This window comes from Staurois parvus, unplaced genomic scaffold (assembly GCF_062004578.1).
Source record: "Staurois parvus isolate SC_StPar_1 unplaced genomic scaffold, SC_StPar_1.0 ptg001087l, whole genome shotgun sequence".
NCBI classification, from domain to species: Eukaryota; Metazoa; Chordata; class Amphibia; order Anura; family Ranidae; genus Staurois; species Staurois parvus.
The window spans coordinates 389919-415702 of NW_028318883.1; the positions used below are offsets into that span (position 1 = coordinate 389919).

Consider the following 25784-nt stretch of genomic DNA (forward strand, 5'->3'; position numbering starts at 1 on the left):
CTGAAAACAAATCGGTCAGTTCTTCTATTGTCTAGCCCCGTCTTTCTCAACATTTTCAACACGAGGACCCCCTGAAATAAGTTTTTGATCTTGGGGAACCCCTGCTAAAAATATATCCACAACTCATGATACATTAGTGTGATGGTTAGTGGGAAGAATGTTCCTTACATTTGTGGTCATTGGGAAGAGTTACCTCCTTACAGATGGCTACAAAGATCAATGGTGTCAGTGGGAACTTATCTGAGAGGTAGAAATTGCTCAAGGAGCCCCTAGCAACCTCTGGAGGAACCCTAGTGTTCCATGGAAACCTGGTTGAGAAACACTGGTCTAACCGGTCTTCAACAGATGGCAGTTGGAAGCTGATTGGTTGCTGTGGACAACAAAACCAGAAACTAGTTTTAGCAGGAATTCTTTATATAAAAAAGCAGTACTGCCTGTGTTCCTCCCTGCAGCTGATCTGTTTCCCAATGACTAACTTGCCATGCCTTGTTTGACTTTGTCTGTAAGATGGAGTCCATCTTGGTAGATGTAGGGGTTTGCCCCCTCATGCCAGAGCCAACCCACCCTTTTCTTCCCCGAAGTTCCCTCCCATGGCTGGTTATTCAATAATTAGTGGGGAAGTTTTCAAGAATCAAGTATAAATTGCATGTATCCATATAATGAATAAAGCAGGGAGACCCTTGCATTTCATATCCTCAGATACATGTTCCTCTCCAGTGAGCAACACAGCACTGCCATCACTAAATCTGGTGACACTAGCAGTGAGAGGCAGCAGTGCCTTGGATGATCTCACACAGCAAATATACAGATATGCACATGGGTGTCTAGGCATAGGAAATTCCCTACTTTTTTAAGGGGGAATTCAAGAGAGAGAAAATTTTTACAGCACTGTCCAGTCACAATGAACATTTCTAGATGCTCCTATAACATGGCAAACCTTCACTTTTTGAGTTCAGGCCCACTCTAACTTGTATGTGTTCCTGCTCAGCCTCACAAATGACATCATCTGCTGTGTATGACCTGTTTTTTGGAGGATTTGAGAAAAGAAGTCAGTTATGTCACACGAATGTCCCACTAACCAGCCAGGGCCTTCTCCATCTTTAACTTTGTTAGTTCTGTCCTTAGGGACCATTTATAAAACTAGAGTGTGAAAAGCCTCGTAATTGACTAGAGCAGCTCTATTCTGTCCTCACGTTGTTCTATGTATGGTGGAAAATCAAGAGCAAGTTTGGTTTCCATGAGCAGGAACATTGGTTATTCCTCCAGTCTCCAGGCAAACATCTAAGCAGCTACACATAGCAAACCAGCTAGAGGGGAATATTCAACGTGGGCACTCAAAATGGAAATGTGTGTGTGTGTGTGTATATGTATATGTATGTGTGTATGTATATATATATGTATATATGTATATATATGTATATATGTATATATATATATATATATATATATATATATATATATATATATAACATTTGTGAGTGTTCAAGTATAAAACTAGAAGGGGACTCCATTTATGGGCAAAACAGGTTTGATTTAATTCCTCCCTCCCCAGCACCACATAGTGGCAGCTGCTGGAAGTGCAAGGAAAGCCCTATTGTACTTACTTACACCGGACCAGGGGCGGACTGACCATTTGGAAACTTGGGCACTGCCTGAGGGCCCGGGGCCAGTAGGGGGCCCCATGAGATGCCCCTGGTACCTTTTTCATAGGCTTTTTTGAGTTTGGGCAAGGACACAGGGGCCCCATGATCCCCTATTGCCCAGGGGCCCCATGAGTTGTCAGTCCGCCCCTGCATCGGACTATTAACTCTCCTGTAAGAGCACTGATTGGCCCAGTACTGTCACATGTTCCTCCATAGCTGGAAGTACTTGGTACATAATAAGGCTCCTGGTACTGAACGCAGCAGTGGGGGGAGTACAGAAAGGTGAATATGGGGGGTTTATAGCAAACTTGTTACTCCCTGAGTGGTAAAGCACAAGTATTAATTGTACATAAATAATTAAAAAGATGAGACTGCTATTGTTAACACCTTCCTGCTCAGCCCCGGTGTCCCTTTTAATAGGGTCTGTAAAACCAGGGGCAGGAAGGGTCGGTGATCATGTGAACCCTGTGATTGGCTGTCACCATGGCCACATGATCATAAGCCCGTGTCACCAGCTACTGATGTTGGTGGGGGATGAGAGCTGTCTTTGAAAGCTTGCTCTCCGTTGCTTGGAGCACACTGTGAAAACGCTTTCAGCACAGAAATCTTGGCCACCCAGTGATGCATGTGTGGGCGTTAAAGCGCACCCTATTGCTACTGCACATATCTTTGATGTTGTGGGTAACAGGTTAAACCTTTTCTTGAACATCCTCATTGTCTGGCTGCTTTGCTGATCCTTCAGACCTGTGAGTTGGTGACACCAGCTCTATCTAATTTGAAGTATAAAAGATTGGGCTTTAGATACATTGAATTCACCAGCAATCAGTAAATCTGGTGCTATGGTTGTATGTTAATGCTTTCATAAGCAGGGCTTAGTTTATTTTTGGAAGCTTGCAAGAGCACCTGGGGGAACACACGAACAAAGCGAGGACATGCATACTCCATGTTGATGGAGACCTGGCTGGGTCCCATTATGAAGCAGAGCACTACTTGGCAGTAAGGCTGTCCATACACTATACAATTTTCTGTCCAATTTCTACCCAAATTCCTTTAGATTTACCTTCAACTATGTAGTACAAGAGCCCGCCTAATTGGATACAACTGAAAGTGTTGTTAGGTTTGACCTCCTATTATATGGTTTTTGGTCAATCTAAACCAAAAATCTCAAGAAAATTGTATAATGTATGGCCAGCCTTAGGCTAATCTTCATGCCACCATGTAATCCTTGTGCCATCTTGGACCTCTGTCTTGACAAGCATCTTTTATCGTTTCAGGTCCTTTCACAGATGTCGTTACAACAAACCTGAAACTCATGAACCCTACAGATAAAAATGTCTGCTTCAAAGTGAAGACCACCGCTCCTCGTAGGTACTGTGTGAGGCCTAACAGTGGGGTCATTGAAGCCGGCTCCTCCATCAATGTGTCTGGTAAGTGCTCTGCCAGCAGCTCCCATTTCATACCCTGCCCTTCAGCCCTTCACTTGGCTTTTATTTGTCATGCAGGCTTAGTTACAAACTGTTGTTTTCCTACTGTCGATGATCAAAGAAAATAATCTTTTTTTTTTTTTTTTTTCATCATATCCCTTGAGGCAGGTAGTCTGTTATGAGGATTACAGGAATGCTGGAAATCCCGTGTCCTCATTTCAGACATCTCTCTGTTACAGCATGGAGAGAATATCCTTAGCAGGTCCAAGGTTTTCCATTAGAACCTGCAATTACAAGACTAGCTTGCCACCTGATGGTGAAATCTGGTATTGCGTGACCTAGCAAAAGATATATTTTTCATGTTGATGCAGAAGTAAGCCACTATGGGACCCACTGTGTGTGGGTGGAGGCTGCCATCTTGGTAGAGAACAGGGTTTTGCTCCCTCATATCAGAGCTTCCTCCCCTCACTGACTACTGATCGGATAAATATTGGGGACATTTTGCACCATTTTTGCTCTTCAGGATTTGGTGACATTAATAGAGGGAGCAGTTTGTTGTGGAAAAGGATGATACGTACAAGACATGGATTCACCACGTGTCTTGTGATGTGAAATTTTTCCGGTTGAGAAGATCTGCTGAGCTCAGCAGCGGCACTCAAGGACAGCAACTTATTATGTGTTTCCATTTCGCTTAGCAAAGGAGCCATATTGGTTTCTTGTATCTCTCATACACACTGTTAGGTTGATATTCCCTGTGTACTGAGCTGGTGACAAGCATGCAGATAGTCCAAAGCACGTAAAGGGTTACAGAAAGCACAGCTTCAAACTGAATCAATCACAGCCTCTGCAGGCAAAGACAAATGGAAATGGAACCCGCAGATGGCTGCTTAAGGCGTAATTGCTACACCTACCCAAATCCAAGACATCAGCGGTTTCCAGGAACAGTCTGGCCGGTGGGCAAAACTGCAGTCAGCAAGAATAGATGGTGACATGGTTCAGCACAGTGCTGGTGTGACACCTACTCACCTTTCCAGCATTAGTGGCTTCAATATCACACCGAACAAAAGAAACAGTGAAAAAGAAAACCAGTCTGTGTGTGTGTATATATATGTGTCTACATATATGTATGATAGATATGTGCAGATGGATAGATATCTTCTCTCTTTCTATTGTTTTCAAATTTCTCCTTCCCTCTCTCTTTGTCGCGCTCTCTCCCTCCCTCTCTGTCGCCCTCTCTCCCTCCCTCTCTGTCGCGCTCTCTCCCTCCCTCTCTGTCGCGCTCTCTCCCTCCCTCTCTGTCGCGCTCTCTCCCTCCCTCTCTCTCTCTGTCGCGCTCTCTCCCTCCCTCTCTCTGTCGCGCTCTCTCCCTCCCCCTCTCTCTCTCTGTCGCGCTCTCTCCCTCCCTCTCTCTCTCTGTCGCGCTCTCTCCCTCCCTCTCTCTCTCTGTCGCGCTCTCTCCCTCCCTCTCTCTCTCTGTCGCGCTCTCTCCCTCCCTCTCTCTGTCGCGCTCTCTCCCTCCCTCTCTCTCTCTGTCGCGCTCTCTCCCTCCCTCTCTCTCTCTGTCGCGCTCTCTCCCTCCCTCTCTCTCTCTGTCGCGCTCTCTCCCTCCCTCTCTCTCTCTGTCGCGCTCTCTCTATCTCCCTCTCTCTCTCTGTCGCGCTCTCTCTATCTCCCTCTCTCTCTCTCTCTGTCGCGCTCTCTCCCTCCCTCTCTCTCTCTGTCGCGCTCTCTCCCTCCCTCTCTCTCTGTCGCGCTCTCTCCCTCCCTCTCTCTCTCTCTGTCGCGCTCTACCTCTCTCTCTCTCTCTCTCTCTCTCTCTCTCTGTTGCGCTCTACCTCTCTCTCTCTCTCTCTCTCTCTCTCTCTCTCTGTCGCGCTCTCTCCCTCCCCCTCTCTCTCTCTGTCGCGCTCTCTCCCTCCCCCTCTCTCTCTCTGTCGCGCTCTCTCCCTCCCCCTCTCTCTCTGTCGCGCTCTCTCCCTCCCCCTCTCTCTCTGTCGCGCGCTCTCCCTCCCTCTCTCTCTGTGTCGCGCGCTCTCCCTCCCTCTCTCTCTCTGTCGCGCTCTCTCCCTCCCTCTCTCTCTCTGTCGCGCTCTCTCCCTCCCTCTCTCTCTCTGTCGCGCTCTCTCCCTCCCTCTCTCTCTCTGTCGCGCTCTCTCCCTCCCTCTCTCTCTCTGTCGCGCTCTCTCCCTCCCTCTCTCTCTCTGTCGCGCTCTCTCCCTCCCTCTCTCTCTCTGTCGCGCTCTCTCCCTCCCTCTCTCTCTCTGTCGCGCTCTCTCCCTCCCTCTCTCTCTCTGTCGCGCTCTCTCCCTCCCTCTCTCTCTCTGTCGCGCTCTCTCCCTCCCTCTCTCTCTCTGTCGCGCTCTCTCCCTCCCTCCCTCTCTCTGTCGCGCTCTCTCCCTCCCTCCCTCTCTCTGTCGCGCTCTCTCCCTCCCTCCCTCTCTCTGTCGCGCTCTCTCCCTCCCTCCCTCTCTCTGTCGCGCTCTCTCCCTCCCTCCCTCTCTCTGTCGCGCTCTCTCCCTCCCTCTCTCTCTGTCGCGCTCTCTCCCTCCCTCTCTCTCTGTCGCGCTCTCTCCCTCCCTCTCTCTCTGTCGCGCTCCCTCCCTCCCTCTCTCTCTGTCGCGCTCTCTCCCTCCCTCTCTCTCTGTCGCGCTCTCTCCCTCCCTCTCTCTCTGTCGTGCTCTCTCTCTCTGTCGTGCTCTCTCTCTCTGTCGTGCTCTCTCTCTCTGTCGTGCTCTCTCTCTCTGTGTCGCTCTCTCTCTCTGTCGCATTCTCTCTCTCTGTCGCGCTCTCTCTCTCTCTGTCGCGCTCTCTCTCTCTGTCGCGCTCTCTCCCTCCCTCTCTCTGTCGCGCTCTCTCCCTCCCTCCCTCTCTGTCGCGCTCTCTCCCTCCCTCTCTCTCTGTCGTGCTCTCTCTCTCTGTCGTGCTCTCTCTCTCTGTCGTGCTCTCTCTCTCTGTCGTGCTCTCTCTCTCTGTCGTGCTCTCTCTCTCTGTGTCGCTCTCTCTCTCTGTCGCATTCTCTCTCTCTGTCGCGCTCTCTCTCTCTCTGTCGCGCTCTCTCTCTCTGTCGCGCTCTCTCCCTCCCTCTCTCTGTCGCGCTCTCTCCCTCCCTCCCTCTCTGTCGCGCTCTCTCCCTCCCTCTCTCTCTCTGTCGCGCTCTCTCCCTCCCTCTCTCTCTCTGTCGCGCTCTCTCCCTCCCTCTCTCTGTCGCGCTCTCTCCCTCCCTCTCTCTGTCGCGCTCTCTCCCTCCCTCTCTCTCTGTCGCGCTCTCTCCCTCCCTCTCTCTCTGTCGCGCTCTCTCCCTCCCTCTCTCTCTGTCGCGCTCTCTCCCTCCCTCTCTCTCTCTCTGTCGCGCTCTCTCCCTCCCTCTCTCTCTCTCTGTCGCGCTCTCTCCCTCCCTCTCTCTCTCTCTCTGTCGCGCTCTCTCCCTCCCTCTCTCTCTCTCTGTCGCGCTCTCTCCCTCCCTCTCTCTCTCTCTGTCGCGCTCTCTCCCTCACTCTCTCTCTGTCGCGCTCTCTCCCTCCCTCTCTCTCTCTCTGTCTCGCTCTCTCCCCCTCCCTCTCTCTCTGTCGCGCTCCCTCCCTCTCTCTCTGTCGCGCTCCCTCCCTCTCTCTCTGTCGCGCTCTCTCCCCTCTCTCCCTGTCGCGCTCCCTCCCTCTCTCTCTCCCTCTCTCTCTGTCGCGCTCTCTCCCCCTCCCTCTCTCTCTGTCGCGCTCTCTCCCCCTCCCTCTCTCTCTGTCGCGCTCTCTCCCCCTCCCTCTCTCTCTGTCGCGCTCTCTCCCCCTCCCTCTTTCTTTGTCGTGCTCTCTCCCTTTCTCTATGAAGATTATGGTGTGGAGTTGTTTTTCAGGGGTTGGGCTTGGCCCCCTAGTTCCAGTAAAGGGAACTCCTAAGGCTTCAGCATACCAAGACATTGTGGACAATTTCATGCTCCCTTCCTGTTCCAACATGACTGCACACCAGTGCACAAAGTAATGTCCATAAAGACCTGGATGAGTGAGTTTGGGGTGGAGCAACTTGACTGGCCTGCAACCCGATAGAACTCCTCGCTGAGACTGCGAGCCAGGCCTTCTCGTCTGAGATCAGTTCCTGACCTCACAAATACGCTTCTGGAAGAATGTTTAAACATTCCCATAGACATACTACTAAACCTTGTGGACGGCCTTCTCAGAAGAGTTGAAGCTGTTATAGCTGCAAAGGGCAGGCCAACTCAATATTGAAGTGAATCACTAGACTGGCCAAACACAGTTACAGATCCTTGGCAGACAAACATTTCATGTATATGCATCCACAAACAACAATATTGCACTTACATGTATAAGGTGCTGCCCCGCACCAAGGCATACAGCCCATAAGAGTAGATGTCACAATGCTTGTGAATACCGCTATGCACTCTCAGACCACTTGCTGTGTTCCGTATGGACGTAGTGACGTCATCCAAGCCCCGCCCCAGCGTGTTTTGTCACAGGGCACATGACTTCTTCAGGGGGGAATGATTGGTCCAGTATTTATATAGGCTAACCAGGCACCATTTTCCCGTAGCCTATATAAATGCCCATTTGTCCGCCATTTTGTTATAAACTAAATCTTTGATATCTACACAGAGGTGTAATATCGAGTTGTAGTCCTATTTTGGAGTACTGATGCTATTTTGTTTGGACTTTTTATTTTTCTGGTAAAGATGTGGACACTTATCCACTAATACGAAGATTTATTGGGGTGTATGCATATAAGCATTTTAGGAATATTTTTTCATTATCACAGTGTGTTTTTATGGAATTCACTAGTTTTGGGATGGAGCATGACATATGTATGTGACTAGTGCAGCACTATTTTTGATTTTTACTGGAGGATGCTATTGGGAGAGAAACAGTCCTTCACATAGGGCGTGCCCTCTAGTACAGTGGTTCCCAACCTTTTTGAGACCAAGGTCCGGTAAATTCTTCCAAAACCTACCATGCCCCAACACTGAAGAATAAAGTTTATACTCACACAGTAAAAGTATTGGTATGCAAAAAATGGAGGGACTGTTGTCACTATGGGGATATGAAGGTTTTGGATTGGATTAGGGGACTCTTCAGTAGACTTGGTGGCCCTGTAGGAGAACTATTGGAGGTATGGAGCACTATAGAGGGCTGGAGGCTCTGAAGCCGGCTGGGTGCCACTGTAGGGAGTAGAGGAGCACTGTGAAGGCTGAGGGCTCCCAGAGGGTCTGGGGGGGGGGGCACTGTGAGTGGTTGAGAAGCACTCTGAGGGGTGAGGGCTTTCATGAGGCTTGTGGGCCACTATGAGATTTTGAGGGTCACTGTGGGAAGTTAAGGGATCCACCGCTGGCTGGAGACCTGGAAGAGGGCAAGCCATGGCTAGGCTGTTAAGAACCACTACTTTAATAGAAAAGAGACCTCTTTAGCAGGATATAAATGGCAAGTGTTGGTAAGACACTGCAATCTCCATTATATAAAGTACAGCATCCCTTTTAGTTTCCCAAGAAAAGCCAATATGTTTTGTGATTTCCTCAGCTCTTCATTGGAAAACAATATCCCAATCTTTAATTGGAGCAGAATTCTTTAAAAGGAACATGTAGAACATTCTGGAGATGTGTAAGATTTGCTGATGGTAGCCACGGTGTAATATACTGACAGCTAGGAGAAATCTTGGATATGAAGGTTTATTTATGGTAGTAAGTATTGTGACCTCTTGCCTAACTCCTGAACAAGTCAGCAGCTTCCTGTACCCCTGAGACATGCTTGGTGATTCCACTGTTAGAGGAAGTAACTGTGTATAATGTCAGTGACTGCTTCGCTGTAGATGACCTCTCGCCTTCATAACTCACTCGCAATGTCATGTCTTAGATGTGTGTTGAGAAACCTTCATTGCATGCTCCTCTGAAATAACACACCAATGCGGCCTTGGCCATTTAACCAAATGACTTGCCTCCAAAGGTTTCATGCATTTGTGTAGTACAGACAGTTCTTCTTTTGAATCCCGTAGGCCTCATTTCATACTTCATACGAAATACATGTCTCACCTCATTGTAGTCTTTTCAAAGCTCCTGTCTGTACTGATCTGTTCTTTTCAAAACATTTATGTATTCTTCTTTCTCTTTTTTTCAGTTATGCTCCAGCCTTTTGACTATGACCCCAACGAGAAGAGCAAGCATAAGTTCATGGTGCAGTCCATCTATGCTCCATCAGACATTTCCGATATGGAAGCCGTAGTAAGTATGGTACATTGTATGGAATACTCCTCTCCTGCTATTACTCCTGGGGTTAAAGACGTTCTAATAGTCTGCACAAACTATGCACTAACCTGGACAAACACATTGCAGTCACATTGTACAATATGATATGTAATGCCAGGGCCATCCTGCTTAGATTAGTAGGCCTTTCTTGCATTCTGCAAATGTTCTGTTCTTGGGGACCGCATTGGAAATTAGGTGAAATCTCCCCACCATTCATTCTCCCCTATTCTTTCCAAAACGTTAGTTGGACTTGGGCCAAGATATTAAATGAATGGGTTGCATTAGAAATTAAGTGTCTGTGTTAACCAATGTTTTTCCTTAAAGTATAACCCATGTGCCTATTTGACCTGAATACACATGAAATGATTTTCTAGCTAATTCTGACCAGTCATGTGACTCCCACACTTCTTGGGTACTATATGGCCAGTTAGGTGACATTAACCACTTCCCGTCCGGCCCATGTACATAAACAGTGGACGGGAGCAGTGCAGGAGCGGGTGGCTGTTTATAAACATCCTCTGCATTTCCTGCCTGTGCATGCTTCCTGGGAGCATGCGGCACCACGATCCGGTGCCCACTGTGTCCAGAGGACACAGTGGAACACCGATCGCTGTACGGGGACCTCTGTGTGAGGTCCCGATCATGTGATCACTGATTGGCCAATCATTGATCACATGAATAGTAGTAAGCAAGATGTCACTTTCTGACATTGCTTACTACTAGTGAAATCTAGTAGGTCACATGGTACAAGGCTATTCACAACAGCCTTGTACCATGGGACAAGCTGTGACCAATCACAGCTCTCACAGCATTTCTCAATGACTGCAAGAATGCAGCCAGAGAGAAGGAGAAATGTTTTGCTTTTACAGCCTCTATGGGTTGTGGGAACTCGCTTCAGAGTGGTAGAGCTTTTTTAAAGCACAGCAACTCGCTTCTTCTTAAGGGCCTTTTTGCCAAATTTTATTTAAAAGAAAGTTCAAATAACAAAAATGCTTCCCACACAGGGGTATCCACCAGCAAGCAAATGATATTCAGCCTTCTGGCTTGTACACCAATTACCGTCTGTCTCCTGCAGATTCTATCCAAAAATGGCTTTCCCGCACACAGCTAGCCAATCGCACACAGTCTTGTCTGGCTTCCACCTCTACTAGGTGAAGCCCACCTGACTCCACAGCAGAGACCTCCTGTCTGCCAGGGTGGAGCCCTCCTGACTCCGTCTGCCGGGGTGGAGCCCTCCTGACTCCGTCTGCCGGGGTGGAGCCCTCCTGACTCCGTCTGCCGGGGTGGAGCCCTCCTGACTCCGTCTGCCGGGGTGGAGCCCTCCTGACTCCGTCTGCCGGGGTGGAGCCCTCCTGACTCCGTCTGCCGGGGTGGAGCCCTCCTGACTCCGTCTGCGGGGTGGAGCCCTCCTGACTCCGTCTGCCGGGGTGGAGCCCTCCTGACTCCGTCTGCCGGGGTGGAGCCCTCCTGACTCCGTCTGCCGGGGTGGAGCCCTCCTGACTCCGTCTGCCGGGGTGGAGCCCTCCTGACTCCGTCTGCCGGGGTGGAGCCCTCCTGACTCCGTCTGCCGGGGTGGAGCCCTCCTGGCTCCGTCTGCCGGGGTGGAGCCCTCCTGACTCCGTCTGCCGGGGTGGAGCCCTCCTGACTCCTATCTGCCGGGGTGGAGCCCTCCTGACTCCTATCTGCCGGGGTGGAGCCCTCCTGACTCCTATCTGCCGGGGTGGAGCCCTCCTGACTCCTATCTGCCGGGGTGGAGCCCTCCTGACTCCTATCTGCCGGGGTGGAGCCCTCCTGACTCCTATCTGCCGGGGTGGAGCCCTCCTGACTCCTATCTGCCGGGGTGGAGCCCTCCTGACTCCTATCTGCCGGGGTGGAGCCCTCCTGACTCCTATCTGCCGGGGTGGAGCCCTCCTGACTCCTATCTGCCGGGGTGGAGCCCTCCTGACTCCTATCTGCCGGGGTGGAGCCCTCCTGACTCCTATCTGCCGGGGTGGAGCCCTCCTGACTCCTATCTGCCGGGGTGGAGCCCTCCTTCCTTCATCACCCCCCACAAGTAGTACAGTGTCACTATGGTGACACTGTACTGCTAGGGTGACAGTATGTAAAAAAAAACATAAGAATATAAAAATGTAAAAAACATTTTTGAAAAATTATAGTTTTTGGTTATAAACTAATGTGGGTTATTATATATATATTTTTTTTTTACTAAAAAGATAGCGGAATACATTTTGACCAACATTTATGAAGAAAGATTTATTTGCAAAATTTTATAAGAAAAACACTTTTTTGTTTTCAAAATGTTTGGACTTTCATCTATATAGCAAAAAAAATCCCAGTGGTGAATAAATACCACCAAAATAAAGTTTTATCAGTCTCAAAAAAAATGCTAAAAAATTCATATGGGTACAGAGTTGCATGACCGCGCAATTGTCATTCAAAGTGTGATAGCGCTGACAGCTGAAAATTGGCCTGGACTGGAAAGGGGGATAAAAGTGTCCGGACTTAAAGTGGTTAATGTTTCCTGGTGCAGATGTTTCTTGCTGGATATGGCTGACAATGCAGATTCAATGTCCGTTTGTGCAGGCTGAAGGTGAAGAAGTGACACAGGACTGTGTAAAGCTTTAACAGGAAATAGTATTGTTACCTACCTGACGGCAGCCTGGCAGACGTGTGAATCACTAGACTGGCCAAACACAGTTACAGATCCTTGGCAGACAAACATTTCATGTATATGCATTTCAGCCATGTGTTACCTGTTTGCCTGGAATTCTGATTCGAAGAGGATGTAGGTTCAAAGATTCATTCTACTTTACATTAACATTGTTGAAGATCCCAGTGTGTGTATGAGGCATAAAGGATGCTTCTCTCCAGGACTCTGCTGTTTCCTATGGTGTTGGGCCAAGCAAGTGCATGCATTTCAGGATTGAACAAGCTGCAGTGCTGGGTTTGTCCTTTGCTGGCAGAGTGCAGAACTAGAACGTGGGGGTGCGGAGACCCCTTCTTTATTGAAGGTAGAAGACTGCCCCTATTACAAATTTCATTGCTTCTAAGTTGTCATTTTTAATCTTCTTAGTGGAAAGAAGCAAAGCCAGAAGACCTCATGGACTCCAAACTCCGGTGTCTCTTCGAGCTACCCTCTGAGAATGAAAAACCTGTGAGTATCTTTGCATTCCCGCATTTCATTTCTCTGTTCCTATTTACAATGTGTGTCTTTTTTATGCCCCAGGCTAATAGTCTGGGATCTGATTGAGGCAGTTATTTATTATTATTATTATACAGGATTTATATAGCGCCAACAGTTTGCTCAGCGCTTTACAATATATCATTTATGGATTGTACTGCTGTTATTGAAAGTAGTCTTTATTAAGGTGGAGCTTGTGATCTCTTCGAGGTATCCACTTTAAAGTGGAGCTCCACCAAAAGGGGAAGTTCTGCTTTAAGTACTGCTCCCCATTAAGGATTGGCACCTTTAGGGGGCGGGGGGGGAGTGGGTACCCGAATTTGACAGGTACCCGCTCCCACGTCCGGTCCGATCGCCGCGGAAGGTGTCCTCTCTCGCTGTACTCTTTTGGGACATGTGACAGGTCCCAGAAGATGACGGGGCCATTCACAAAGTGCCGCACTACTCGCACGTGCGCAGTGGGTACCCCGCTGTGAAGCCGCAAGCTGTCACAGCCAGGTGCCCACATTGAAGATGCCGGCGTCCTGGAATACAGGACGACCGGTGAAACGGGCTTCGGGGTAACACCAAGGGACAAGTAAGTGGCTGTTTTTTAAAAGTCAGCAGCTACAGTTTTTGTAGTTGCTGACTTTTATTTTTTGACAGGGTGAGTGGAACTCCGCTTTAAGTCATCATGACAGGCCTGTTAGTCATGTTGGATAAAGTGAAACGTCAGCCAAATTGTTTTCTAATTTTTGACTGAGCAGAGAGGGGTTATTACCTTATGATGTCAACATTATAGAGCCTTTTCCACGCTTGCTGTTCTATGGAGAAGACAAAAAAATTAGTGGAAATTCCCTCTTAGGCCACAGTCACACTTGAGCAATTTGTAGCTCAAAGCTCCAGTACGCTTGAGGAGAAAAAAATCAATTTTCAATAGAGATTGTTCACATCTGCACTCCAAGTTGCCTGAAGCTGAGCATCTGAAGCTCAAACAAGTTCTGGAGCTTTTTTTGCTGCTCAAATCGGGCAGATTTGTTTGTTTTTGAGTGTTTATAATTCTGTAGAAATGGGTGGGAATGCGCAGGGGCAGACTGACAACTCATGGGGCCCCCGGGCAATAGGGGATCATGGGGCCCCTGTGTCCTTGCCCAAACTCAAAAAAGCCTATGAAAAAGGTACCAGGGGCATCTCATGAGGCCCCCCACTGACCCCAGGCCCTCGGGCAGTGCTAGAGCTTCCAAATGGTCAGTCCGCCCCTGGGAATGCGTGATTTGTTTGTACTCGTGTGCTTTGTCGTGTGTTTTTCTGCTCGAATGAAAAAAAATTTACAAAAAAAAAATAGTAATAATATAAAAGTAAATAAATGTTAAAATAAATACACAAATAAAAATAATCGGAAAGAAATGAAATTTATTAATATGTAATACTAAATAATATCCCCTAATCTTAACCCCCAACTCTTACAAAATTGTGTGTATATATATATATATATATATATATATATATATATATATATATATATGTGTGTGTAAAATAAATTGTGAATAATAATAATGATAGTAATAAACACGCAAACCTTAACAACAAAAAAAATTAATAATGTTTATTTTGCGTAAGGATGTTTTATTATTTATTTTTTAAAAAAATGTAATGGTAAGGGGTTAATTATTATTCATTCATTTATTTATTTTTTTATTATGATTATATATTATTCACTTATTTTATTTATTTTTATTTGTGTATTTTATTTATTTTTATTTGTGTATTTTATTTATTTATTATTATTATTAACACCCTAACCCTAACAAAAAATTAAGGCAACAAATTAAATATTAACCCCTAAACCAATTCCTAACCCCAAATCCTAACTTTAACCCTAACCCCTTACCCTAACAAAAAAAGATAATAAATGAATAATAATAATAAAAAAGAGAAATAAAAGCTGATGGAAGAGCTGAAAAACCTATCAATAAATCATATAACAGATGTTTTCTCTATTTTTTTTGGCTAATACAAAAATGCCAAAGCTCAAAAACGCCTGAAAACCGCTGTATGAAAACTCGCAAAAAATTGCACGACCAAACCCGTGAAAAATGCTACGCTCAAGTGTTAATCCAAGCGGTGAAACAGATGTCCCTGTTGATGATTTCCCCTCACCTCTTGTTCCTGTGATAGCTGCAAAATGTTAGCTTCCCTCCACTTACTGTTTTAGTTACTGTGATCACCAGTGCACACGGCTCTCCAGCGGAGACACAGACATGATTCAGGCCTATTAGGATCCGTAAAGTGAAATGTCAGCCAAATTGTTTTCTAGTTCTTGACTGGGCAGAGAAGAGTTATTACTAGGGATACATTGTGACGGTGCTGACCAATCAGATGCCGCCTTTCCCGAACTGTCATTGTTACAAGGAGAACAAAGAAAGTGTCAGAGATTTCAAATCCCCGCCACTTTCTCTCCTCCTACCACTGAAACTCAGCATGGGATGCCTGCAGGGAGGTTTCCCAAGTGTGAAGTCGGGCTATGACAAGCCTGGGTGTACACAGGAAACCGCATGTGATTTGGACAGGAATCGCATACCTGTTCAAATTGCATGCTATTCTTTGCGGTGCTATCTGAGCCCATTAACACAAATCGCACCGCAGAGTGTTTGTAATCTGTATCGACGAGTACTTAACTGAAAGTATTGGTACTCGCACTCACCAATACAAAAAAAAAAAAAATGATATCGGTGCATCCCTAGTTATTACCTTTTGTTGTCTATGTCAACGATATACTGCCTTCTCCTCACCTGCTTTCCATGGAGAAGACAAAAAGTGAGTGGAAATTCCCTATTGGTGGAACAGGTGTCCTTGACGAAGATTTCCCCTCAACTTTTATTCCTGTGATAGCTGCAAAGCTGAAAATTTTTAGCTTGACTTCACTTTCTGTTTTAGTCACAAGTGCACACAGCTCTCCAGAGAGCAAAAAATCATAGCCTCTGTTCATATCCTCAGCATTGTATTCCTTATTTACTGGCTAAATGGTTAGCACTTCCCCCTGGCAGTACTAAGGTCGTTGGTTCTAATCCCAACCATGGCACCACCTGCCTGGAGTTTGCATGTTCTCCCTGTGCCTGCGGGTACTTCAGTTTCCTCCCACACTCCAAAGACATGCTGGTAGGTTAATTGGATCCTGTCTAAATTGGCCCTAGTATGTGTATGTATGAATGCACTTCCGCCTGGCAGTACTAGGGTCGTTGGTTTGAATCCCAGTCACGGCACCTCCTGCCTGGAGTTTGCATGTTCTCCCTATGCCTGCGTGGGTTTCCTCTGGGTACTCCGGTTTCCTCCCACACTCCAAAGACATGCTGGTAGGTGAATTGGCCCCTGTCTAAATTGGCCCTAGTATGTGTATGTATGGATGGGAGCTATAGACCTTAGCTTGTAAACCCCCCACCCCCCCAATGTCCAATACTGGGAAAGTGGAGTGGCAGCACAGTGGCTAAATGGTTATCACTCCTGCCTGGCACTACTAGGGTTGTTGGTTCAAATCCCAACCACGGCACCAACTGCCTGGAGTTTGCATGTTCTCTCTGTGCCTGTGTGGGTTTCATCCGAGTACTCCGCTTTCCTCCCACACTCCAAAGACATGCTGGTAGGTGAATTGGCTCCTGTCTAAATTGGCTCTAGTATGTATATGTATGAATGTGAGTTAGGAACCTTAGATTGTACGCCCCTTGAGGGTTAGGGACTGATGTGAATGTACAATATATATATGTAAAGTGCTGCGTAAATTGACGGCGCTATATAAGTACCTGAAATAAATAATTATTTTTCACCTTTTCTCAGTCCATGCAGCTAGTTCATTTTGTCTTTGTCTTGTATTTCAGCATGAAGGGGAAATAAACAAGACTATATCTAGCAGTGTAACAAAGACAGAATCCACTACCATGTTCAAATCCTTTAGCTCCAGTTTGGATGACTCCGAGTATAAGAAGGTGTTAGACGATAACAAAAGGCTGCAGACCGAAATCCAGAGGCTACGGGAGGAGAGCAAACCGTTTAAGGTAAGATATTTCCCATCGCTCTATGTGAGGCCTGGATGGCTAAGGGGGTCCTATAGGAATGCAGTCTGTAAATGTGGACAGAATATGAGCATGTCTGGGTTTCATGGTTAGTTTGCCATCCATAACACCGAGAAGGAACATTCAAAACCAAGAAAAACCTGAAACTGGTAAATAGTATTTCACTTTTTAGTCTGTTGATTAACCTTTAAAGTGAAAGGAACACCCGACTCCCCGGTAGCTTCTACTTGCCGTACTTCCTTTTGCTCCCCTGCCACTCGGTTTAGCCACCTAGACCAAAGGAAAGCCTCGTGTAAGCTTTGAGTTGCCAATTGAACTCGCAGAAATAGATCATCGGTCAGGTAGATGTACTGACAACTAGAATTATGTCACTCGCAATACCATTCACCTTCTTATACATAAATCACCAGTGCCAAAATTAGACAAATAAACAAATAAATGCTGCTGCTCATCAGTGCAAACCCACACCAAAAAATATTTTAACCAAAAAAACAGCGCAGAAAAAATATCTAAAAAATTATTATATCAATCCAAAGTATTATAATAAAATGAAATATATATATGAAATTATAAGTCCTCTTCTGTTAAAGCTGTTCATTGCTTAAATATGAATGGCCAGTCCGCCAGGACAGCATCTGACCACACTACCCTAAGTACTCTGTAATGTGACAGACCCCCTCTTATTCTTAGCATTACGGCTGTGATAGGGCTTTGGCCTTGGCTCATCAGTGCCATCATAGAGCATTGGAGTAGGATAGCAAGAAGTGCATTCCTACTAAGAGAAAAAGGTATAAGGTATACCCAAAAGAATAAATCTATGAACATATACAAATGGAGAGGACTGTAAAGGGAACAAAAATATAATTCTTCAATTGGGAATTATAGTGTATCAGTAGCCAGGACTTTTTCTGTATTGAGCATGAAAAAGTTAGAACCCTTCTGAGATTTTTTCACTTTTTTTTGTTCACAACTGGGGAGATTCATTCTCTCTGTTTGTCAGTGGGGATACTTGTTTCCGTGACACCTTAGAGGGAGATTTTCATCTATTTCTGTTCTGGGACAGGAAATTAAAATGATACCAAAGGTTGTTTCTTTTTTTTTTTTTTTTGTCAAATAACAAGCATGTCATACTTACCTGCTTTGTGCAGTGGTTTTGCACAGAGCAGCCTGGATACTCCTCGGGTCCCCCGCAGCCTCTCCTGGCCCCTCCCTCCTGTCAGGTGACCCCACAGCAAGCAGCTTGCTATGGGACACCCACTGCTCCATGTGTCCATTCACACGCGGAGCTGCAGCTTGCCCCCCCCCCGCAGGCTCTCCTGGCCCCTCTCTCCTGTCGGGTGTCCCTACAGCAAGCAGCTTGCTATGGGGCACCCGCTGCTCCATGTGTTCATTCACACGCAGAGCTGCGGCTTGCCCCCCCACAGGCTCTCTTGGCCCCTCCCTCCTGTTCCCCCACAGCAAGCAGCTTGCTATGGGGCACCCACTGCTCCATGTGTCCATTCACACGCAGAGCTGTGGCTTGCACCCCCCCCCCCCTAAACCATTGGCTGACTGGCTATGATTGACAGCAGCATGAGCCAATGGCTCCTGCTTGCTGTCTCAGCCACTACGGAGGCAGAGACCTGGGACAGCCGAGGCTGTCGTGCACATTGATGGATCTCGATGGGGCTCAGGTAAGTATTGGGGGGGTGGGGGGAGCTGCTGCACACAGAAGGTTTTTTACCTTCATGCATAGAATGCGTGAAGGTAAAAAACCTTGAGCCTTTACAACCACTTTAAAGGATATGTTTTTAGGGTACCATCAACCAGCATCTGCACCCTTCATCCCTGATCCCTCCCTGCCTCAGACATCAGGTAGGAGATCCTTTCTCCACACCCGCTGCCAGAATTTAAAGGATAAGTTCACCTTTTGTAACATGTTACATCCATATTCAGGACCGACTTCCTGCTGATCACTGGTGAAATGCTTTACAGGCTCTCAAAACAAAGAAATAGTAGATGCACTTTTTACTCTAAAAAAAAAATGTGCTTTTATTATTTTTTGTTAAAAGGTGAACGTATTGTTTAAAAACAACATGGCCGAGTGGGTCTCAGCCCACATGGCTGCATCATTCAGTCACAGCTTCCTGTGAATGAATGCCTATAAGTCCCATTGCGCTGGTGATCACTGTTGAAGTTCATTGATTCTTCCTGCTCTCAGGTAACTTCCTGCACGTACGAAGTACAGGCAGACAGTTATTCTAAAAGTCTGCAGGAGCCTGAGATTACTCTTCAGGCTCCTTAGAAAAAAAAAATTAGGTGAACTATAAATTTGGGTATACTTTTATAGGCTGTGATTCCCATCTTTGTCCACTAGGTGGTACAGTAACCCCTCTCTTTTCTTTCTTTTGGCAGGAGGAAGAAGGACCAAGGATGAGAAAGAGCCCGATCTCCAGTAACCCCGGCTCTACATCCTCTAGCCTTGTAAAAGAGGAAGGCCTAAATAACCGGATACTCGCTATAATCGTTGTGTTCTTCATCATTGGCGTCATTGTAGGGAAAGTGGTCTTGTAGACGGAGCATGCTTTAACGAGAGCGAAAGAAAACAAAAAAATTAAAAAAAAAAAAATCATACTGTTGATGGTTTAGCAAGAAAATTAAATTTATTCATAACGAGAAAAAAACAAAAACCGTACCACACTTCACAGGTCCTGCCTTTTACGTTCGTTCCCGCTAACTTTTTTTTTCGCTTCTAGGGTCCGATCAGTTGTACAGAACAATTCATTAGCAAGACCATGATCGATTCTGTAACGTCACGACTAATTCTTCAAAAACGTCGTACTGTAAAATGTCATTTTAAAGAAGAAAAAAAAAAAACACTTTTAAAGTTCCGGATAAGTGTTTCTGGTTTACCTCTTTTAAGAAAACAAAAAGTCCTGAAAAAATGTCCATCTCTCCTGAAAGATATCTCTAGGTGGTGCCATTGCATCTCCAGTGTTCAGTAGTTGGGGTTGGGGAGGGAGTGGGGGTGGGGGTGATTCACTTTCTTAAATATATACATATATACATATATAAATAAAATAAATCTTTCTTGCTGCTCATGATTAATGAAACCCATGTGCCAGCGTTCCTGAGTTGTCCAGCCCATCTTACGCCTGCTCGGATTTGCACAAAGCCCGTCGTGTTTCTGTTTTTTTTTTTGTTTTTTTTTCTGGTAGGGTAGGCCATCCAGTTCAGGAACCTTTGTGGGCATTGCAATTGCCAAGGTTGTGTAGTACAGAGCTGTGTTGCTTTGGTTGCATGCAGTCCTCCTTGGCTGTACTTACTGATAGATGAAGGCTGTGTTGTACAGTGATCGCCTCTTGTATCTGATACTGTCTCTTAATATTGAACGTGGGGTGCTACAGAATTGTATCTGAAAAGGGACCAAGTGGTAGACTCAAGAATAGTTGTTTCTAAGCTGTCTGAACATGTATAAATGCTAGTCCATCCAAAAAAAAAATGTTGAGATTGGGCCAATGTTAGTGTGTAATATCCTATGGCCTTTTTTTTTCTTTTTTTTTTCTTGCAGTGTTTGAGATCCTGGCTGTTTCCCTTTCCTCTCATCCTTCAATTCTGTCTGGCTAGGTGAAGTAGAACAAGCAACGATTAACTGCATTAAATATATTCACTACTAAATCTAACCTCCTGCTGGGTTTGCCAGTTCTACCCATGGGGGATCCAGAGCGGGCAAGAGCAGTTGAGTATCTCACGTGGCCTAAAGCATGGTGGGCGCAGCTGGGAACTTAAGCTGAATGTTTACCTAAATTCAATGTAGATGAATTGAACCAGCCAGCGTCTGCCTCTTCGCAAGTGTTTTATTCAGAATATTTCACTGAGATCAAACTCATAATTTAGGCAGTTGATGGGAGGCCATGCTTCTGTGCGTTTTCCAGCTGCTGGTGATGGGCGGTTGATAGCGGATGCACACATTATCAGGCAGCCTGACTGCCACGGTGCATTTTGAAGTCACTGAAACGGGCCGGTTATGGAAGAATTTAGGCTTCAATAAGTATTTCTTAAAGCACCAACAGTATACTCTTAGTTGAACCCTAAAATTTCCATCCTTTAACTTGCATCAGTTCTTCACAATAACTGTCCTCTTAAAGGAATTTTTGTAGGTAACTATTAAGGTTAAGAGTTAGTATTATGGCGAGCAGATGTGTGTTTTTTTTGTTTTTTTTCTCTCATCAATGCTCGTCCCTCTTTTTGTTTTTGTTTTGTTATTGCATCTCTACATACTCATAGATCATTGGGTCCTCGACTTGTGCCCTGCAAGTATGTGATGTGCCAGATTCAGAAGAGAGAATAGGGACATCTGTATTTTTTGGGGGAAAAAAGCAAGGCACATAGGCTAGCCAGTAGTATGTATGCTAGATTGTAATGCTCTTAGGATCAGATTACATGCTGCTTGTTCATTTTGTGTTTGGCTGTACAAGAGAGCATTTGAGCAAAATGCAGTATAATGCTGTTTAAAAAAAAAAAAGAAATCTGTTTCTGCCAGGGTTCTGCTATACCCCTCATTTAAACCTGGCATTTTACTAACATTCAGTGTTGGAAGGAATTTTCGTTATTTCACAACCCCTTTAATTCCACATAAAGCTCCATTGTTAGTCGTTTACCCCACGCTAACTATATCTTTGGACTTTATTGTTTAGGTGACCTTTAGGTGTTGATGTGGATAAACACATATATGTACGTGTGTGGATGTATGACACACACACCTCAATATACACCTTGGATTTCATCGTCTAGATCTGTTGGGGTTTTTTTTCTTTGTGTGTTCCATATGTGTGTGAAAACTTCAAAAAAAAAAAAAAAAAAATATTCAGCTGTCTTGGAAATGATCTCTTGGGTCTTGTTAAACATCAGACTTTACCATTTTATATCTACAGTTTCAAAAAAAAGTTGAAAAAAATTATTGGGAATACAGTTATATAACCAACCCCCCGTTAGGAGTCCCTGCTGTAAATTAAATCTTTCAAAAATATCTCAGATTTTTTTTTTGTGTTTTTCTCTGGTCTGTCTAATTGATCCTGACATGTAGTTTAGCTAACAAAACATAAATGAAACCTTAACACAATGCTGCATGGAAAGTAAACCTGAACTCTAAAAGCTGGTAACAGTGCTAAAGTGTAGTGTCCATAAGTACCACTGCTACTCTTCTGGAAAGTTTCTGTATTGCTGCAGATATTCCTTGGATCTTGGGTTCAGACTGGACTCGCCCATGCCCAAAGTTAGTCCCTCCCCTTATGCTAAGCCCTGCCTCTGAGGTTTGGGTATTTGGTAGGGAGTGATTAAATCCAACACTCTGTGTACAACTTGATTTGACGATCCACAAGGACCGATCTGAAGACTGCAGGTACTACAAAGTGCTGCACTTCAGCAATACATTTTAGAAATGTTTTTCGGCCAGGTCAAGTTCAATATCAATGTTATCCTGGCGTGTGATAAGTACAGGATATTGCGGAGTCCCTTCTGAAAATTGTAAGTGCCTGGCTGCTCTGCTGAGCCGCTGACCTAGAACAAAAAGGTTCTGTCAGTTTACTTCTTCTAGGGCAGTGACTCAAAATAATTCCAGAGGGGTCAGTATAGCAGCCAGGAAACTACCACTTTCAGAGGGGACTGAAAATGGCAGCCAAGCCAATAAAATGTCTCAAACATAATTCTGTGTGCTGTTTGTCAGCGAGCGTGCTTCTGCTCTTCATCCAAGCACCAAACACAAGGTATCGGACACAACACCACATCTTTTGCAGCATTTGCATGATATATTTCAAGTCCACGCAAATGCAAAGTGCAAAGGATGACCTTAGGGATGACCCTGCCTTTTATCACACCCCCATACCAATTTTTGAAATCCGTGCTATGGGTGCTGTAAAGCTTAGGATGTGGTCCTGTATCACTTTTTGGTGCTTAGAATTATTTGTACGGTATAATTATAGTTACCCTGCTGTAGTTTGCTACTCACCTGTTGACGTTTCTGCAGGATCTTGCTTTGAAGCTCACAGGGAGCCACACACTAGCCCTGTAACCTCCCCTGCCTGTCCCTTCTGTGCATGCGTAGAAAAATCTCATTCATTTCAAAAGAAACGCTGTCTGTGGTTTGAGCTGCTTAATAGACTGCCTTTTCTTGGGAATGAATTGGATGTTCTTAACATGCGCAGAAGCAAGGGACTGAGTTTACAGAGGTGGTGTGGATTTTGCAGGAGCTTTGGCGCGTTTGTGTAAAACTTTGGGGGTTCTAGGGGTAAGAAGGCACTTAATGAATATACAAAATTCCCCAGCATTTTCATAATACGCTCAATTCATATAGCATTTGCATAAAGATCTGTATTTCATGGGACTATAGTTTACAAAATTCATTGACTGGAAATTTAAAAAAAAGAGATTCTTTCCTTGTTTGTTATTTTAATTATAATAGCGGCCGTTAATTAGGGACGAGGGGTGGAAACCTTTTGAAGAGTTGCTCGACAGGCCACAAAGTGAAGAATTTTAGGCCCCATGTACACATGGTGTAAAAAAACACCACTTTTAGAGCCATTTTGTGTTTTTGTTTTTTTTTTTATCTGCCTCTAAACACTCCTCTATGTTAGTCTATGTGTCCATGCACACATAGGCATTTAGAAGCAGAAACAAACGAACAGGAGTGGAGTGTTTCCTCATCAAAAACAGCTTGACATTCTTAAACACTCTATAACGCTTGGTGCGTCAAGTGCTTGGGCCTTCAGTCATCCCAATGGCCAGAATAAATTTTATTCTGGCCCGTGGAATGAATCAACACCCAAGCGCTTGACGTGCCGAAACGTGCTTGAAAATGTGGCTTTTCCCCTTTTTCCTCCACTGGAGTTTAGGCATCTAGGGGAGGAGAAAAAGCATCCTGTGTGAATGGGGCCTTAGGTATGGAATTTATATTTAAAATGCTGGTGGAGGGGGACAAGTTAATTGAGAGGAGCATTTTTGTGCAGAGTGCAGCTCCTCTGAACATTATCGTATACTCTGGTCCTGTCCCTGGATTTCTTTGATGACAACCATGATGTTCTCCCACTATATGCTGTCTGTGACACAGAATCAAAGCGACTACCACGCTGAGATAACATGAAGAATATAGGCCAGACTAATGTGTCTTTATGGTTTTTTTACCTTTCTGTATTAAAGTGAGCCCGTGTTACACCAGTGCAGAGCAATGTAACAGGTGAATACAATCCTGCCAGCTGCACATTATCACCTCTCATGAACTTGGTGTTTATTCATCTTTACAGAAAAAAATGGAAAAGTGAACTAAGGCTGGCCATACACTATACAATTTTCTGCCCAATATCCTTTAGATTTACCTTCAACTGTGTAGCGCAAGGGCCTGCCTAATTGGATACAATTGAAAGTGTTGATAGGTTTGACCTCCTATTATATGGTTTTTGGTAAATCTAAAGCAAAAATCTCAAGAAAATTGTATCATGTATGGCCAGCCTAACACCGGACACCCTCGTGGTCCACTCAGTTCTTACCTCCAGGGTTGCTGAGTTGTCCGTGCCCCCCAAAGCTGTTTAGGTGGTCCAGGGGTTTCAAATTCCTGCTGTTCTGCAAGCAGCACTTCTGGGACCAAATGGATTCACTGTGAAGGCACTGGCCAATCAGAATTAATCTGGTCCATCCAAGAAGCACTGCACGGAGAAGAGCAGAGATTTTAAATCTCTGAACCGCTGCAGGGTTACAGACAGTGGGGACCAGGGCGGTGGGGATCCAGTGTTTTCACCATTACATTTTTTTTTTTTCTTAGTAAAGGTGAAATAACCCTTTAAGGATGCTGAGGGCTCTTTGCTATGCTTCCATGTGGCAGTGCTGGGTGCCTGAGCGGCCATTTTTCAGTCACTAGTGCTGTCATGTGAGAGGAAGGGAGTCAGAAGTGGGATAGCGAATGGAAGGTATGTGCTGCTAATGGGCATGTCCTTAATGTACGTGACATCCATTCATGGGCCAAAAACTTGCCTATTTTTTTTTTTTCCAGTGCACCATAGGGCAACACATGCTCCTCATTATATTCATTACTGTGTGTAGGCATTGGAATTCTGTTGCAAATAGCTCATGCATAGCACCATTGCTGTACCACATGATAACAGAAAGCAGACTAAAAAGTTTTAAACTGTAAATTTTGCTCAAATATATATATATACAATATAAATAGAAAAATGTATATGAAAGCTTAGAAGAAGCTCTGTCAACTAAAATTAGAAATAGAATATGGTGTATTTTTATTACAAATTCACTTTCCTCTCACATAGCAAAGGATTTGCATAAGTTTAATGTGCATTTGAGACGTGGATGAGTGCAGTTCTCTCCATGGAAGGCTTTCTACAGCTGCTGTCAGTGCTGAGCGTGACCTGGCTGTCATATTGAAAGCTGGTCTAGTTCTGTGTATCTGAAGCCCCAGTTAATCTACAGCTGAGCTAAATCTGGAATTGACAGCCCAGTTCTGCTGATTAGTTGATGCAATCTGTGGTGTCAGGCTGTCAATTTTGGCAGCTGATCCAGTTCTGTGTATTAGCAATGGCTGTCCCTCCAGGAACAGCACTGGTTTATGTAAACTAGGCTCTAGGGCAGTGGTTTTCAACCTGTGGGTCGCAACCCCTTTGGGGGTCGAACAACCCCTACACAGGGGTCCCTAAGACCATCAGAAAACACATTTCCGATGTGTAAAGAGCAGCTACTGTGTAGAAAGCAGCTGCTGTGCTGAAAGCAGCAGTATTGGAGGTAAAATGACACTTATGAATTATGAGTACTGGGTAAATAATTTTATGGTTGGGGGTCACCACAACATGAGGAACTGTATTAAAGGGTCACGGTATTAGGAAGGTTGAGAACCACTGTTCTAGGGCATGTTTCTGGATGTACTGGTCTTCACATCTTGTATTGGTAGAACCTGAAACCTGCAGGGCTGAGCTGTTGGGTTGAGAGCTGAAGCTTGCTTGTGAATCAGGAGCCCCGCAAAGCTCAGCCTGATCACTATGCATTGGGAACATTGACAGCAATGTCTGATACACCAAGCTGAACCTAGCTGTCAAATAGCCATGCCAGACCGATACTCTGCAGGTCCTCAAAAAAATTGTAAGGACGAGTGCAGCGTGGAACATGTCCTGGTGTTTAGAAATGAGTGCTGTACATGGTAAAGGGTAGATTTGTAGGGACTGCATACCTAGAGAAGTGTATACAGTCCATATGAAATAAAGAGAAACAACAGAA

At 45.4% G+C, this 25784-nt stretch overlaps 1 protein-coding gene across 1 annotated transcript in view; it reads left to right on the forward strand.

Moving 5' to 3' along the window:
• Positions 1-21540, forward strand: part of VAPB (VAMP associated protein B and C) — a 45761-nt gene extending 24221 nt beyond the window's left edge. Inside the window, exons 2-6 of the mRNA XM_089658634.1 lie at positions 2918-3070; positions 9178-9281; positions 12379-12459; positions 16338-16514; positions 18927-21540. Of these exons, the coding sequence (XP_089514760.1) occupies positions 2918-3070; positions 9178-9281; positions 12379-12459; positions 16338-16514; positions 18927-19085 (674 nt within the window). The 3' untranslated portion in view covers positions 19086-21540. The remainder of the gene's footprint in view (positions 1-2917; positions 3071-9177; positions 9282-12378; positions 12460-16337; positions 16515-18926) is intronic.
• The last annotated feature ends 4244 nt before the right edge of the window (positions 21541-25784 follow it).